Here is a 16481-nt window from a genome sequence, read left to right on the forward strand (position 1 = left end):
AAAAACAGTTTTATTCAAAAATGAAATATTAAAAGTTATTGATGCCCCAGAATATTTAGCAACTCCAAAACCCATTTGTTGTGTTTGTGTTGTTGTGTAGCAAATCTATCCTCTTTCTGTGCTGGATTTTTGAGCTTGTTCCATGTATGTTTCAGGAAGCGGTCCGGGGCCTGGTACATTGAGCCGAGGTGAGATGAGCCTAGCAGAAGTGCAATGTCACTTGGACAAAGAAGGCGCATCTGACCTAGTCATAGATCTCATAATGAATGCAACCAGTGACCGGGTCTTCCATGAAAGTATCCTCCTTGCAATAGCTCTGCTGGAAGGGGGCAACACGACAATTCAGGTATGTGTAATGGTGAATAGAATTACCCTAACTTTGACCGCTGTGGCCCGATAATTAAGTGTATTATTAATTATACTGTATGCTGATTCAGCAGTGTCTTGATCTTAAAATTTTCACCCTTGTGTTCAAATCCCTCCATAAAATTACCTTATGAAATCACCCCTCCCTTTCTCTAGCCTGCTCCAGCCCTCCAATCATCTGGGATCTCTGCGCTTTTCCCATTCTGGCCTCTTGCTCATGTGCAATTTCCTTTATCCCACTTTTGATAGCTATGCCTTCAGCTACCGAGATCCCACATGCTGTAATTCCCTCTCTAACACTCTCCATGCTTCTAACTATCTCCCGATTTAACACCTATCTCTTTGACCAAGCTTCTAGCCTTAATATCTCCTTGTGTGACTGGTTCTCCGATTTGTCTGATGATGCTTCTGTGGAGTGCCTTCCGATGTTAAACGCGCTATATAAATGCAAACTGTTGGTTGATTGGGGCAGGGTGCATTGATTCCTGTTTTCATCACCATCTGTAATGCTGTGAAAATTAATTGCTGCTGCAAGAAACTTCCCAATTTTGTGAAAGCTAAACGTTGAGAATGAGTCACTGAAGAAAATTCCAAGGGGTTGCAGTCTAGTTCACAATGTCTAACAACTTTTATTAATGAGTTGAAGGGATCGACTGTATCATAGCCAAATTTGCTGCTGATGTAAAGGTAGGTGGGAAAGCAACGTGTGAGGAGGACAAGAGTCTGAAGGGATCCTAGATTTGTTAAGTGAATGGACATAAAATAGGCAGATGGAGTAAACTTGCGGAAGATGTGAGGTTGTCCACTTGGGTAGGAAGAACAGAAAACCAAGTATTATTTCAGAGGAGAGAGCCTGCAGAATGCCGCAGTACGGAGTGATTTGGGTGCCCTTGTACATGAATCACAAAAAGTAAGCATGCAGGTACAGCAAGTAATTCGGACAGCAAATGGAATGTTGCCGTTTATTGCAAGTGGGGGGGGGGGGGGTGCGAGGAGGGGTGGAGAATAAAGTAAGGAAGTCTTGCTACAAGTGTACAGCGTATTGGTGAGACTGCACCTAGAATACTGTGCACCATTTTGGTTGTCTTTCTTGAGGAGGGATACTTGCATTGGAAGCAGTTCAGAGAAGGCTCACTTGGCTGAGTCCTGGCATGAAGGGGTTGCCTTTTGAGGAAAATATTGAGCAGACTGGACCTATTTGGTGTTCTGAAGAATGAAAGATCTTATTGAAACATATAAGATTTTGAGGGGTCTTACCAGGGTAGGTCCTGAGGATGTTTCTCCAGGTGGAAGGATTTTGAACTCAGGAGCACAATTTCAACATAAAGGGTCTCCCATTTAAGATGGAGATGGCGAGGAACCATTGAATATGTTCAAGAATAAGCTGGACTGCTTTTTGATCGACAGGGGAGTCTAAGGTTAAAGGGGTCTGGAGAGAAGGTGAAGTTAGGGCCATAATCAGATCAGCCAGGGTCTCGCTGAATGGTGGAGCAGGCTCACGAGGATAAATGGCCTACCTATGCTCCTATTTCTTATGACCTCGTAACTTGTGATCTGATAACTCCACACACTTCAACTGAGAGAATTATTGGTTTTATGTGTGGGATGGAAATGGTAAGAGCATGGGAGCAGGAGTAGGCCATTTGACCCATCGCACCTGCTTAACTATTCAATAAGGCGATGTCTGATCACCTATCTCAACACTGCTTTCCCATGATATCCCCCTATTCCTTGATGTCCATTGTATCCAGAAACCTATCAGTTTCTGTCATGAACATGCTCCGTGATTGAGCTTTCACAGCCCTCTGGGGGAGACCATTCCAAAGATTCACCACCCTTTGAATGAAAAAATTCCTCCTCATCTCAGTCTTCAATGGCCTGCTACTTATTCTGAGACTGTCCCGTTTCTAGACTCAGCAGCCAGGGGCACAACGTATCCACATCCACCCTGCCACATACTGCAAGAACTTCTGAAATATCGAAGGAAGCCATCTTTAGGCTCATTTTCATGTTCCGATAGCCATTTTGTAATTTTCAGAAGTAAATATAGGATTCTGCGTTGTTTTTGTTTAAGCTTTGTACTCCGTAATTACAACATTTTCCCACAATGGCCCTTAGGTAATTAATTCGCAATTTCACCCCATCGCAGCCTGTTCTCTGGCGGAGATGATGGGCAGGTACTGAGCCAATGCCACTGCTGTGTAAAGCAGCTATCTGGCAGGCCGATGGGTGAGAGAATGAATCAGGTTTTCCTCTCTGTCCTGTGTGTGAGCATCTTCCCCGGGTGGTATGAATGGAGTCAGGTGCTCCCCAGTGTGGGAAATCATTGGTGTGAGTCCAGCTTGCACCACATGGGTAAAGCAAGACTAAAGCTCCAATGCTCAGTGAAATTTAAAGACTCCATTTCCCACTATTTGTATCCCATCAATGTCCCATTCCAGTTCAGATTTACAGGCGGGAGGGGACTTGGGGAGTACTGCACGGCCTGACACATGTGGCGGGAGCCACCCGTGGGAGTCCTGGCGGCCCAACCAAAAGTCCATTGGCTTTTCAGCAGGACCGGATGATCCTGCCAGTGGACAGGCCCGATAATCCCACCCTCTGTCTTTGGATGAGACATCAAACCAAGGTCCAATCTCTTTCAGATGGATCCATAGTTCCCCTGGCTTCGAATCCGACTCTTTTTGGAAGTTTGCCATGCACAAATTGGCTGCTGCAATTCAGACGTGCAGTGACTACACTTCAAAAGTATTTCATTGGCGATAAAGCCCTTTGGGACATCCTGAGATCATCATAAGCGCAAACCCTACCTTTCTGTTGCTCGCCTTCTAGCCAGTGCAATTGCATTGCCTTACCTCTCTGGTTTTTATCTTTCTCCTTCACTTGATCAGCCACCGATTCACCAGGAGTAGAGTCACACTTGGGAAGCTGCAGTGCACTCAGCTGGTTATGACACCAATGCTGTGTGCAGCCTTGCACCCATGTTTGCAAAACTGGAATCTGCAATAGATTCTTCAGGCATGACCTGGAGAAATATTTAAATGTAAGAATGCTCCAGGTGCATTGAGTCCCTATGGTACAGAAGGAGACTATTCAGCCCATTGAGCCTGCTCCGACCCTCTGAAAGAGGACCCTACCAAGGTCCACTCCCTTATCCTATCCACGTAGCCACCTGACTTGCACATCTTTGGACTGTGGCACGATTTGGAGCTTCCGGAGGAAACCCAGACAGAGACAGGAAGAATGGGCAAACCCCACACAGACAGTCACCCAAGGCTGGAATCAAACTTGGGTCCTTGGCTCTGTGAGGCAGCATCGCTGACCACTGTGCTACCCAAGTTGGAATTTTTCCCTCACATAGCGCAACCAGAGCAGATTATCACCTGCGATAATCATTATGAATTGTTTGGCTGCTTCAATCTCTTTTCTACTCGTGTTGTTTAAATATATTAAGCATGAAGCAAAATTTATGCTTCAGGGACAGGGACGAAGAGAATGATTTTGGGATTGAGTTTGGAAAAGACCAGGCGAGCTAAGGAAGATGTAAATTTGTATTTCACGTTTTAAAATTTAATTGACTACAATAGCAGTCATCATATGGATGAGGCGGGCAATGTCTTTTTGTGGCCTCTGGGTCTCACTTGGTTCCCAAGACGTGGTATGCAGCCCTCCCAGTTGAGATGTGGAATTACATTCACATTTCATAACTGGTGGCTCGGTTGAATTTCGCACAACTGAAAATGGGAAATGTTTTTCAGATTGGTGGGTAGATCCTTTTTAAAAAATATTTTATTGAAGCATTTGCAATTTTCACAATTTACAGTTTAACACTTTAACGTTCCTTAAACAACCGTGCGGGCCAACGCCCGCAAAAGACCTAAAAACAACATCCCCTACTACCCCTGTCCTTTTCCTAATTACCCATGAGTGCCTTGTCCTTGTCTTACACTACGACCATGCCTCCCATTTTCCGCCCCCGCCCATCCCTTACTGCTGACGTTCAATTTTCGTTGAAGAAGTCGATGAATGGCTGCCCCCTCTGGGTAAACACCTGAATTGGTCCTCTCAAGGTGAACTTAACCTTTTACAGACTGAGAAACCCTGCCATGTCGCTGACCCACACTCCTGACTTTGGAGATTCCGAGTCTCTCCATCCCAGCAAAATCCGTCTCCGGGCCACCAGGGAGGAGAAAGCCTGAACATCGGCCTCCCGGGCCCCAGGTCTTCCGATACCCCAAATATTGCCAATTATGGGTTCAGAGTCACCCTCCCTTCCAGTATCTGTGACATAACATCTGCAAATCCCTGCCAGAATCCCCTCCATTTCGGACACGCCCAGAACATTTATACATGATTCGCCGGGCTTCCCCCACAGAGTCTGCACCTATCCTCCATTTCCTCAAAAAACCTGCTCATCTGGGCTACCGTCATGTGGGCCCTGTGAACCACCTAGAACTGGATCAGGCTAAGTCTGGCACACGACGAGGATGAATTAACTCTCTTCAAAGCCTTTTCCCATAATTCGATTTCCAACTCTCCTCCTAGATCCTCTTCCCACTTCCTCTTCACCTCTCAGATAGGGACCCCTTCCCACTCCATCAACTCCTGAAATATCTCCGAGACCCTCCCCTCTCCAACCCCCGTTTTTGACATTACCTTATCCTGTAGTTCCCTGAGCAGGAGGTGAGGAAAGCTTGGAACCTGCCTCCGGACAAAGTCCTGTACTTGTAGGTACCGAAACCCATTCCCACCCTGCAACTCAAACTCCTCCTCTAATGCTTCCAGGCTCGGGAAACCCTCCTGAATGAAGAAATCCCCAAATCTCTCAATCACTGCCCGCTGCCACCTCCTAAATCCCCCATCCAGCCCCACGGAACAAAACGGTGATTATCACAGATCGGTGACATACTGATGCCCCCTCCAATGTCATGTGCTGTCTCCATTGTCCCCACCCCTCCAGGCTGCCACCACCACTGGGCTTATGGAGTACCGAGAGAGAGAGAGGGGCAAAGACGCCGTCAATAAAGCCTCCAAACTCGTACAGGATGCCGCCTCTACACTCTCCCAAACCGACCCCTCCCCCATTTCCTGACCATCAAAATGTTGGCCACCCAGTAATAATTAATAAAACTCGGGAGGGCCAAGCCACCGTCCCTGCGGCCCCATTCCAGGAGTGCCTTCTTCACCCTCGGGGTTTTACCAGCCCAAGCAAAACCCGAGATCGTCGTATTCAGTTTCCTAAAAAAGGCCTTCGGGACAAAAGTTGGGAGACATTGAAAGAATAACAGCAGTCTCGGGAGGACTGTCATCTTCACCGTCTGCACCCTCCCTGCCAGTGTTTGCGGGAGCATGTCCCATCTGTGGAAATCCCTTTTCATCTGCTCGACCGCTTTACCCAGGTTTAACTTGTGGAGCTGTCCCCAATCCTTAGCCACCTGGATCCCCAGATACCAAAAGCTCCTCCCCACCACCATAAAAGGTAACTCCCTCAATCTCCTTTCATGCCCCCATCGCAAACACCTCGCTCTTTCCTATATTTAACTTGTATCCTGAGAACCGCGCAAATTCTTCCAGTGTCTTCATAATTCCAGCCCCCTCCCCCAGCGGGTCTGTGATATAAAGCAGTAAATCGTCCGCGTAGAGCGAGACCCTGTGCTCCACCCCCCCCCCCCCCCCCCCCCCCCCCCCCCCTCCCCCTCCTATCCCCCGCCAAACATTCGATGATCTAAGGGCCATTGCCAGGGGCTCTATGGCCAGGGCAAACAGTAATCGGGATAATGGACACCCCTGTCTTATCCTCCTACGGAGACTAAAATATGCTGACCGGACCCAGTTGGTTCTTACATTCGTCACCGGAGCCTGGTATAGCAACTGGACCCAATCTACAAATTCCTGCCTAAAATAGGTACTTCCACTCCACCCAGTCAAAGGCCTTTTCTGCATCCATAGCTACTACCACCTCAACATCGCACCCCTCCGCTGGCATCATTATAACATTCAGGGGCCGTCTAATGTTGGACGTCAGGTGCTGCCCATCACAAATCCCATCTGGTCCCCCCCCCCCCCGATTACCTCCAAGACATAATCCTCAATACGTGAGCCAAGGTCTTTGCCAGCGATTTTGCGTCTACGTTCAAAAGGGAAATCGGCCTGTACAGTTCACGGCTCTCCGGGTCTTTGTCCTGCTTCAAGATGAGAGAGATTGATGCCTGTGATAACGCGGGGAGCACTCCCAGCTCCTTCGACTCATTAAAGGCCGTAACCAGGAGCGGCCCCAGTAACCCAGAAAACTTTTTATAAAACTCCACTGGGTATCCATGAGATCATCAGGTCCCGGGGCCTTACCTGATTGCATCACCCCCAACCCGTCTATCACCTCCCCAGGCCCAATTGGGGCCCCCAGGCATTTCACCAGCTCCTCATCTACCTTGGGAACTCTATCCGCTCCAAAAATTGCTTCATATCCTCCTCCCCGGCTGGGGGTTCCAATTCATAGAGTCGACTATAGAATTTGCAAAGCATATCATTTATTGCCCCCGGGTCCACCACTATCTTCCCCCTCATATCCTTTACTTTCCCAATTTCTCTCGCCGCCTCCTGCTTCCTCAGTTGATGTGCTAACATCCTACTGGCTTTCTCCCCATACTCTTATATTGTGGTGGGTAGATCTTTAATTGAGCACTCAGACCTATGAGGTTCAGCAATTTGAGCTATATTCACATTAATGGGAATGTGTATTTGGTCTTTATTTGTGGCCAATACAGCTGTAAATCATATTACATTCGGAGTTCTTATTGATCCGTGTTGGAATAGTTTCCATTTACCTGGATTGGTGCAGCTCCAAGAAACCTGACACCATCCAGGAGAAAGCAGACGTCCCCTTGATTTGCAGCTCTTTCACTGGCTTTACCCTTCCACTCCCTCTGCCACCGGTGTACCGTGGCTGAAGTGTATACTGTTTGCAGGGTGGACTGCAGCAGGTCATCGAGAATTCTAAGGCAGTACCTCTGAAACCCATGAACCCCTCCAGGGCAAGGTCAGCAGATAAATAGGAACATTATCACCTCCAAGTTTCCCTACAAGGCATACAGCACTGTTTGTTTTTTATTTGTTCATAGTATGTGGGTGCTGTGGGCTAGGGCCAGTATTTATCACCCATCCCTAATTGATCTTGAGAAAATGATAGTGAGCTGGATTTGCTACAGTCCATGTAGTGTAGATACATGCCCAGAACTGTTAGAGATTCCAGCATTTTGAATTGGCGACAGTGAAGGAACCGTTCCAAATTAGGGTGGCGTGTGGCTTGGAGGGTGGTGTTCCTATATTCTAGGTGACGTGGGTTGTGGATTAGAAGATACTGCTGACGAAGCCTTGGCAAATTGCTGCAGTGCGTCTGGTAGATGATCTACACTGCTGCCACTGAGCACCAGGAGGTAGTGCATATTTATTGTGGTGGATGGGACACCAATCAAGTGGGCTGCTTTGTCCTGGATAGTGTCTGGCTTCTTGAGTATTGTTGGAACCATATTAATCCAGGCAAGTGGAGAGTATTCTATCACACTCCTGATTTGTGCCTTGTGGATGGTGGACAGATTCTGGAGGTTTATCACCACAGAACAAACAGCCTCTGACCTGCTCTTGTAGCCATGGTGTTTGTGACTGATCCAGTTCAGTTTCTCGTCAGTGGTGTTGATGGTGGGGGATGCTGTTATGGTTGGCATCTCTCCTTGGAGAAGATTATTGCCTGCCAGTTTGTGGGTCACAAATGATAATTGCCACTTATGAACCCAAGCCTGAATTTTGTTGAGGTGTTGCTTGTGGGCACAGATTGCTTCTGCACCTGAGGAGTTGTGAATGGAAGTGAATACTGTGTTGTCATCAGCAAACATCCCATTTTTTACATTATTTTGGTGGGAAGGTTATAGCCGGGGATGATTGAGTCTCGGACAGTTTAGAGGAACTCCTGTTGTGATGTCCTGGGGATGTGATGATTGACCTCTAATAACCCCAACCATCTTTCTTTGTGCTAGATATGATGCCAGCCAGTGGATAGTGTGATGTTCTTTGTGTTGCTAAATTCAGATGGTTGGCGTAGTGGTCACAAAGACTACAAAATAGATGGAACTTAACATTGCTAATTTGGATTCGACGCGTACTTCTAAATAATACACAGTTGATAATTAACATCTAAACTACACTCATCTACAACTAATCTCTATACTGTTATAAACTATGATCTGCTCTTACTCACACTATGACTTCAACCTATCTCTAGCTAACTCCTGCGCTACTCTTTCTCCCCCCCCCCCCCCCCCCCCACCCCCAAGGCTGAACATCAATGCCTTGTATGCTTGTAACTGTAGCTCCCTCTAGTGGCTATTCTCAACATTTCATTAACCCTTGCAGTTCTTACATTTATGACAGTACCACAGGTAGCTTTTCTCCTGATTCCCATTGACTTAGATAAAAATCACCATTCCTTCAATGTCACTGCTGGAACTTCACACCTATCAGGACTGACAGTGCATCTCCACATGGACTACAGCAGTTCAAGAGAGCACCACCTTCCCGAGGGCAACTAGGGCAATAAATGCTGCCCTTTCCAGTGATACCCCCACCCTGAGTACTTTTTTAAATATAAAAGCCAATCACTGCCAAAACTGGAAATCTGAAATAAAGATGAAAAATGCTGGAAAGACTCAGCAGCCTGGCAGCATGGGTGGAGAGAGAAAGAGTTGAAGTTTTGACTCTGTATGACTCTTCCTCAGAGCTTTTTTATAATATTAAGCTACCGTGCGACACAGGTCAACCAGGAGCCAGGAATGCCTTTTGATTGTTTCTCATGTGTCCCGACTTGTAACATATTCTTCACTTCCTGCTGCTTTTCGCTTTACTCAGGAATACAATGTCAATGCTGCATTGTTATGTTGGTATAAAGTAGCAAACACTTTCCAATTAAGTTTTGCTCTTTTCTTTTTTTTTAAATAATTTTTATTGAATTTTTCAAAATACAAACATTTTAACCCCCCCTACATTTACATTTAAATTATAACAAAACAAAGTCAAACCCCCCTACTTAACAAGAAAAAGAAAAAAATCCCCCCCCCCCCTACCCGCGCGTCCCCCCCCCCCCCCCCCCCCCCCCCCCCCCCCCCGCCGGCGAACCGACAGTCAGACCAACTTATCATTTCTAGCAGCGTCCTCGGGCAGGCCTTGCCCGTGCCACCGCCGCTACCGTACTTCCTTCGTCGTTGTCCCCCCTCCCCCCCCCCCCTCCCCCCCTCCCGCCCTCCCCTCCCCTCCCGGGTTGCTGCTGTCATGGCCTCAGTTTCTATCTCTGATCCAAGAGGTCTAGGAAGGGTTGCCATCGCCTGGAAAACCCCTGCACCGACCCTCTCAGGGCGAATTTGATCCTTTCCAATTGGATGAAGTTTGCCATGTCGTTTAACCAGGTGTTAACACTCGGAGGCCTTTCGTCCCTCCACTGAATCAGGATCCTCCTCCGAGCCACCAAGGACGCAAAGGCTAATATTCCAGCCTCCCTCGCCTCCTGTACCCCCGGTTCCACCCCAACCCCGAAGATCGCAAGTCCCCATCCTGGCTTGACCCTGGACCCCACCACTCTCGACACCGTCCCTGCCACCCCCTTCCAGAACTCCTCCAGTGCCGGACATGCCCAAAACATATGTGCATGATTCGCAGGGCTTCCCGAACATCTAATACACCTGTCTTCACCCCCGAAAAACCGACTCATCCTTGTCCCCGTCATGTGGGCTCTATGCAGTACCTTAAATTGAATGAGACTTAGTCTCGCACATGACGACGACGAGTTGACCCTCTCCAGGGCGTCTGCCCATGTCCCGTCCTCTATCTGTTCCCCCAGCTCTAACTCCCACTTATCTTTCAGCTCCTCTACTGGTACCTCCTCCACCTCCTGCATAATCTTATAGATGTCCGAGATCTTCCCCTCCCCGACCCAGACCCCTGATAGCACCCTATCACTCACCCCCCTGTCGGGGAGCGCGGGGAACCCCGCTACCTGTCGTCTGGCAAATGCCTTCACTTGGAGGTACCTGAACGTGTTCCCCGGGGGGAGCCCAAATTTCTCCTCCAGCTCCCCCAGGCTCGCAAACCTCCCCTCTATAAACAAGTCCCTCAGTTGTCTAATACCCGCCCTCTGCCAGCTCTGGAATCCCCCTCCTGTGTTTCCCGGCGCAAATCTGTGGTTCCCTCTTAGTGGTGCCCCTATCAGACCTCCCACTTCCCCCCTGTGTCGCCTCCACTGCCCCCAGATCTTGAGGGTGGCCGCCACCACCGGGCTCGTGGTATACCTCGTGGGAGGGAGCGGCCATGGTGCCGTTACCAGTGCCCCTAAGCTTATGTTGCCGCAGGACGCCCTCTCCATGCGCTTCCAGGCTGCCCCCTCCCCTTCCATCATCCACTTTCGTACCATCGATGTATTTGCCGCCCAGTAATATCCTGAAAGGTTGGGTAACGCCAGCCCTCCACTATCCCTACTCCGCTCCAAAAAGACCCTTCTAACTCTCGGGGTGCCATGTGCCCACACATACCCCATGATACTACTCGTTACCTTCTTGAAAAAGGCCCTGGGGAGGAAGATGGGCAGACACTGGAACAAAAACAAGAACCTCGGGAGGACCGTCATTTTAACTGACTGCACCCTCCCTGCCAGCGACAGCGGCACCATGTCCCACCTCTTAAACTCCTCCTCCATCTGCTCCACCAGTCTGGAAAAGTTCAACTTGTGTAGGGTCCCCCAGTTCTTTGCCACCTGCACCCCCAAATACCTAAAACTTTTAACTGCTCTTTTGAAGGGGAGCCTCCCAATTCCCTCCCCTTGGTCTCCCGGGTGTATTACAAAGACCTCACTTTTCCCCAGATTTAATTTATATCCCGAAAAGTCCCCGAACTCCGCTAGTATCCCCATTACCTCCGGCATTCCCCCCTCCGGGTCTGCCACATACAACAACAAATCATCCGCATAGAGCGAGACCCGATGTTCCTCCCCTCCCCTTGTCAGTCCTCTCCACCCCCCTGAACCCCTCAGTGCCATCGCCAACGGCTCAATCGCTAATGCAAAGAGTAAGGGAGATAGGGGACATCCCTGCCTAGTACCTCGATGGAGCCCAAAATATTCTGACCTCCTCCCGTTTGTTACCACACTTGCCATCGGAGCTGAATAGAGCAGTTTTACCCACTTGATAAATCCCTCCCCAAACCCAAACCTTTCCAACGTCTCCCACAAGTATTCCCACTCCACCCTGTCAAATGCCTTCTCCGCGTCCAGCGCTACCACTATCTCCGCCTCCCCTTCCACTGCTGGCATCATAATCACATTTAACAATCTCCGGACATTTGTGTTAAGTTGGCGTCCCTTCACGAACCCCGTCTGGTCTTCATGGACTACCCCTGGCACACAGTCCTCTATCCTGGTTGCCAGGACCTTTGCTAACAGCTTGGCATCTACATTTAAGAGGGAGATAGGCCTGTAGGACCCGCACTGGACCGGGTCCTTGTCCCGCTTCAAAATCAAGGAGATCAGGGCCTGCGACATTGTTGGAGGCAGAACCCCCCCCTCGCGCGCCTCATTGAAGGCTCGCACCAGCACTGGACCCACCAAGTCCACAAATTTCCTGTAAAACTCCACCGGGAACCCATCCGGCCCCGGCGCCTTCCCCGCCTGCATCTGGCCTATCCCCTTAATTAGCTCCTGCAGCTCTATCGGCGCCCCCAACCCTTCCACCAGCTCCTCCTGTACCTTTGGGAACCCCAGTTTGTCGAGAAAGTTCTTCATTCCCCCTCTCCTCTTCGGCGGTTCAGACCTATACAATTCCCTATAGAAGTCCCTAAAGACCCTATTCACCTCTTGCCCCTTCTGCACTACATCCCCACCCCTCTCTCTCACTCCCCCAATCTCTCTGGCTGCATCTCGCTTACGAAGCTGGTGTGCCAGCATCCTGCTCGCCTTTTCCCCGTACTCATACGCCGCACCCTGCGCCCTTCTCCACTGCATTTCCGCCTTCCTAGTGGTCAGTAGGTCGAACCTGGCCTGCAAGCTACGCCGCTCCCTTAATAGCCCCTCCTCTGGCGCCGCCGCATATTTCCTATCTACTTCTAGGAGCTCCCCCACCAGCCTCTCCCTTTCCTGCCTCTCCTTCCTCTCTCTGTGTGCCCTTATGGAGATCAGCTCTCCTCTAATCACTGCTTTCAAGGCCTCCCAGACCGTCCCCACCTGCACCTCACCTGTGTCATTCGTACCCAGATAGTTCTCAATGCCCGTTCTCACCCTTCTGCACACCTCTTCGTCCGCCAACAGCCCTACATCCAGGCGCCACAACGGGCGTTGGTCCCGCGCCTCCCCCATGTCCACGTCCACCCAATGTGGTGCATGGTCCGATATCGCAATGGCCGAGTACTCCGTGTCCTGCACTCTCGGTATCAGCCCCCTGTTCAATACGAAAAAATCGATCCTAGAGTACACTCTGTGGACGTGGGAGAAAAAAGAATACTCCCTCGCCCTAGGCCTACCAAATCTCCATGGGTCTACCCCTCCCATCTGCTCCATGAACCCCCTTAACACCTCTGCCGCTGCCGGCCTCCTATTCGTCCTGGAACTCGATCTATCCAGCCCAGGGTCTAACACCGTATTAAAGTCCCCTCCCATGATCAGGCCCCCTGCCTCCAGTCCCGGGATGAGGCCCAGCAGGCGCCTCATAAAACCCGCGTCGTCCCAGTTCGGGGCATACACATTTACCAGTACCACACTCTCTCCCTGCAGCCTACCCCTCACCATCACGTACCTGCCCTCCTTGTCTGCCACCACCTCTGCCGCCACAAACGACACTCTCTTTCCCACCAAAATCGCCACCCCCCGGTTCTTGATATCCAAGCCTGAGTGGAACACCTGTCCCACCCACCCCCTTCTCAGGCGGACCTGATCTGCTACCCTCAAATGAGTCTCCTGCAGCATTGCTACATCAGCCTTCAGTCCCTTCAGGTGTGAGAAGACCCTTGATCTTTTGACCGGCCCATTCAGCCCCCTTACGTTCCACGTGATCAGTCGGGTCGCAGAGCGACCCGTCCCTACTCCCTGTCGATTAGCCATGTCTTGTCCCTTGCTCGCCCCGGGTCATCCCTTCTTTTCTGACCCGCTTCCCATAGCGATGGCCCCCCCCCCCCCCACCCCCCCCGGCTCTCCCCTTCTCGTCCCTGGTCTTTCTAGCAGCAACCCGGTGTCCCCCCCCAGTCCCCCCCCCCTTCCCCCCCCCCCCCCCCCTGGCTAGGACCCCTCCTAGCCGCGATGTACCCCACATCGTACTCCCGAGAGTCAGCTGGTCTCCGCTGACCCGGCTGCTCCTGCCACATTCCGACTCCTCCCGGTTCACCCCATCTGCGCCCGTGAAAGATCCCCTTAAAACCCCCGAGAAAGACCCGCATAATCAACCCGCTCCCCCCCGTCCCGTCTCCCCAACTTAACGATATAAATACAAATACCCAATGGCAACTAAATACATAAATACTTAACTACATACTTAAATAACAAAATAATTAACTAACTATCAACTAACAGTGTGCCCAACCATCACCCTCCATCAAACAGTATAAATAACCGCAGATAACCATAACCCGAAAAGAAAAAAAAGAACAAAAAACCCCCCCCCAAGCACCCAAAGAAAAAGGGTAAGAGGGGTAAATAACTAAGGGAAATTGGAAACGGGAAAAAACACCCCATAAGAAGCCAACGACCCACAATAGAGATTTCAACAGTACAAATATACAGAAACACCCAACAACTCGAAACCTTCAAAATATTCAGAAAAGTCAACCGTTCGAGAAAAAACACCCCAAACCCTCCACGAAACTGTTACCCAGTTCCGACCTGGCCTGAAAAAGAAAAGGGCCACTTGCACAATCAAGAGTCCCCCGGCGGCTACGACCGCCGGTGCTCCCAGGTTTTAGTTCGTGTCCAACTTTTCCTCTTGTACAAAGGTCCAGGCCTCCTCTGGGGACTCGAAATAATGATGTTGGTCCTTGTAGGTGACCCACAAGCGCGCCGGTTGCAACATTCCAAATTTGATCTTTTTCGCGTGTAGCACCGCCTTTGTCCGGTTGTACCGGGCCCGCCGCTTTGCCACCTCCGCACTCCAGTCCTGGTACACCCTTACCGTCGAGTTCTGCCACTTGCTGCTTTTCTCCCTTTTAGCCCACCTCAGGACTTTCTCTCGATCACTTAGCCGCTGGAACCGCACCAGCACCGCCCTCGGGGGCTCGTTTGCCCTAGGCCTCCTGGCCATGACCCGGTATGCCTCTTCCAATTCCAGGGGCGCCGGACTGGCCCCTTCCCCCATCAGGGAGCTCAACATCTCCGCCACATATCCCGGGAGATCCGACCCCTCCAGGCCTTCTTCCAGGCCCAGGATCCTCAAATTTTTCCTCCTCATCCGAGTGTCCAGCTCCTCGAAGCGGCTCTGCCACTTCATGTGGAGTGCCTCGTGCACCTCCACCTTTGCCCCGATGACTGTGGCCTCCTCCTCCCTCGCGGCCATCTCCTGCTGCAGATCTTTAATCGACGCCTCTTGGATCGCCTGGGCTCCCACCAACCTGGTGGCCGTCGCGTTCATGGACTCTAAGAGTTCCACTTTCATCTCCGTGAAAAAACGGAGGAGAGCGGCCTGCTGCTCCTCCGCCCATTTCTTCCACTCCTCCGGTGCACCGCCGGCCGCCATTTTGATTTTCTTCCCCCGCTTTTTTTGGGGAGCTGCTGCCGTTTTTCTTGCCGCTCCACTCCGGGTACCGACCATAAAATCGGTCTAGTTCTCCTCAGGGGACCTTCCCCCACCGGGATTCGTTTTTTCAGCGCCGTTGGGGCCCTCCAATTGGCCCAAAAACACCTTTGTTGCAGGAGCTTCCAAATGTGCGGCTTAGCTAGTCATAGCCGCAACCGGAAGTCTCAGTTTTGCTCTTTTCTCTTTGCTAAGACAAGTATGTACTGGTATTAATCGTATATGATGTCATAACTACGTGCAGGCCTTTAGTGACTTGGAAACCTGAGATGACGATATAGACTCAACAAAGCAGTACAGTGGAGATTTTCGCAAAATAATATGTTGCCCAATGTGCACAGTCCTTGTGTTAGTGTAGTCAAAACATGAGATGTTACAGCACCTTAGTCGGGATTAACAATCTCTTCCTATTCAGAGTTGGCACGTCCTGACAGTGTCTGTTGTCCGAGGGAAACCCTTCACTGCTCAAAGCTTCCCAAAATCTCTTTGTCTAATGCTGGGAATTGTAATTTTATGGAATGTTGGCTTCACACTTCATTCTGTGCATGGTTTCTTTCTCTTGATTTGTTTGTATATGAACATAATATGTGTGTTTTATGTGTGTGCACACTTTGATACCACCTTTGACTGTTATATTCCTGACCCTTTCACTGGGTGTAGATTTGTCCATTAGTGTTGTTGATACTGCTTTCAACATTGTCCAGAAGATTGGAATTGTGCTCTTTGATTATTTTTTCCTCGCCCTTAAAGAAAGACCTGTCATGAGGTTTCTGCATCAAACATGGTTGGGATTGTGACTCTGATTTATTTCACTGCCTTGTGCTGACTGTTCACAGAAATCAAAAAGTAGAAGCCGTTCCTATGCATTGATACAATGGAACTACATTTTGGTACATGTTTAGTCTGCCAGTGCTCTTCACTCTCTTCACTGCAGACCAATATAAGTGGGCCAGGGACTGCGCGTTGGTCACCCATGCAGATGCACGCTGGCCTTGCATGTTAACTGGAAAATAATGATGGTATTCAGTATCAATGGTGTCTGGTCCCAATGTTGCCTCTGTCTCAGTTGGTATCGGGAAACCTCTACTTGAGATGGCCTATTGGACAGCCAGTGGCACTGGCACAATCTAATTTCTGCCATTTTGCTGCCACAAACCCGCAACCTGGTCGGCAAAAACAGCATCACTCGCTCCCTTTGATTTCCTTCAAGCCAAGCCTCTAAAGATGAAAAGCGATTTTTGAATCAACTCTTGCTACAAAGTGCTCTTCATGCAGTAAAATGTGTCATAGATCATGGCCAAGCATTACACC

The 16481-nt window shown here is 49.9% G+C and overlaps 1 protein-coding gene across 4 annotated transcripts in view; it reads left to right on the top strand.

Annotated features, from left to right (window-relative positions):
* Nucleotides 1–16481, top strand: part of LOC119973141 (inositol 1,4,5-trisphosphate receptor type 1) — a 624311-nt gene that overhangs the window by 361829 nt on the left and 246001 nt on the right. For all 4 annotated transcript variants that reach the window (XM_038810748.1, XM_038810749.1, XM_038810750.1 and 1 more), the window contains one exon: nucleotides 156–346. In XM_038810748.1, the coding sequence (XP_038666676.1) occupies nucleotides 156–346 (191 nt within the window). The remainder of the gene's footprint in view (nucleotides 1–155; nucleotides 347–16481) is intronic.

Source organism: Scyliorhinus canicula, chromosome 11 (genome assembly GCF_902713615.1).
Source record: "Scyliorhinus canicula chromosome 11, sScyCan1.1, whole genome shotgun sequence".
NCBI lineage: Eukaryota > Metazoa > Chordata > Chondrichthyes > Carcharhiniformes > Scyliorhinidae > Scyliorhinus > Scyliorhinus canicula.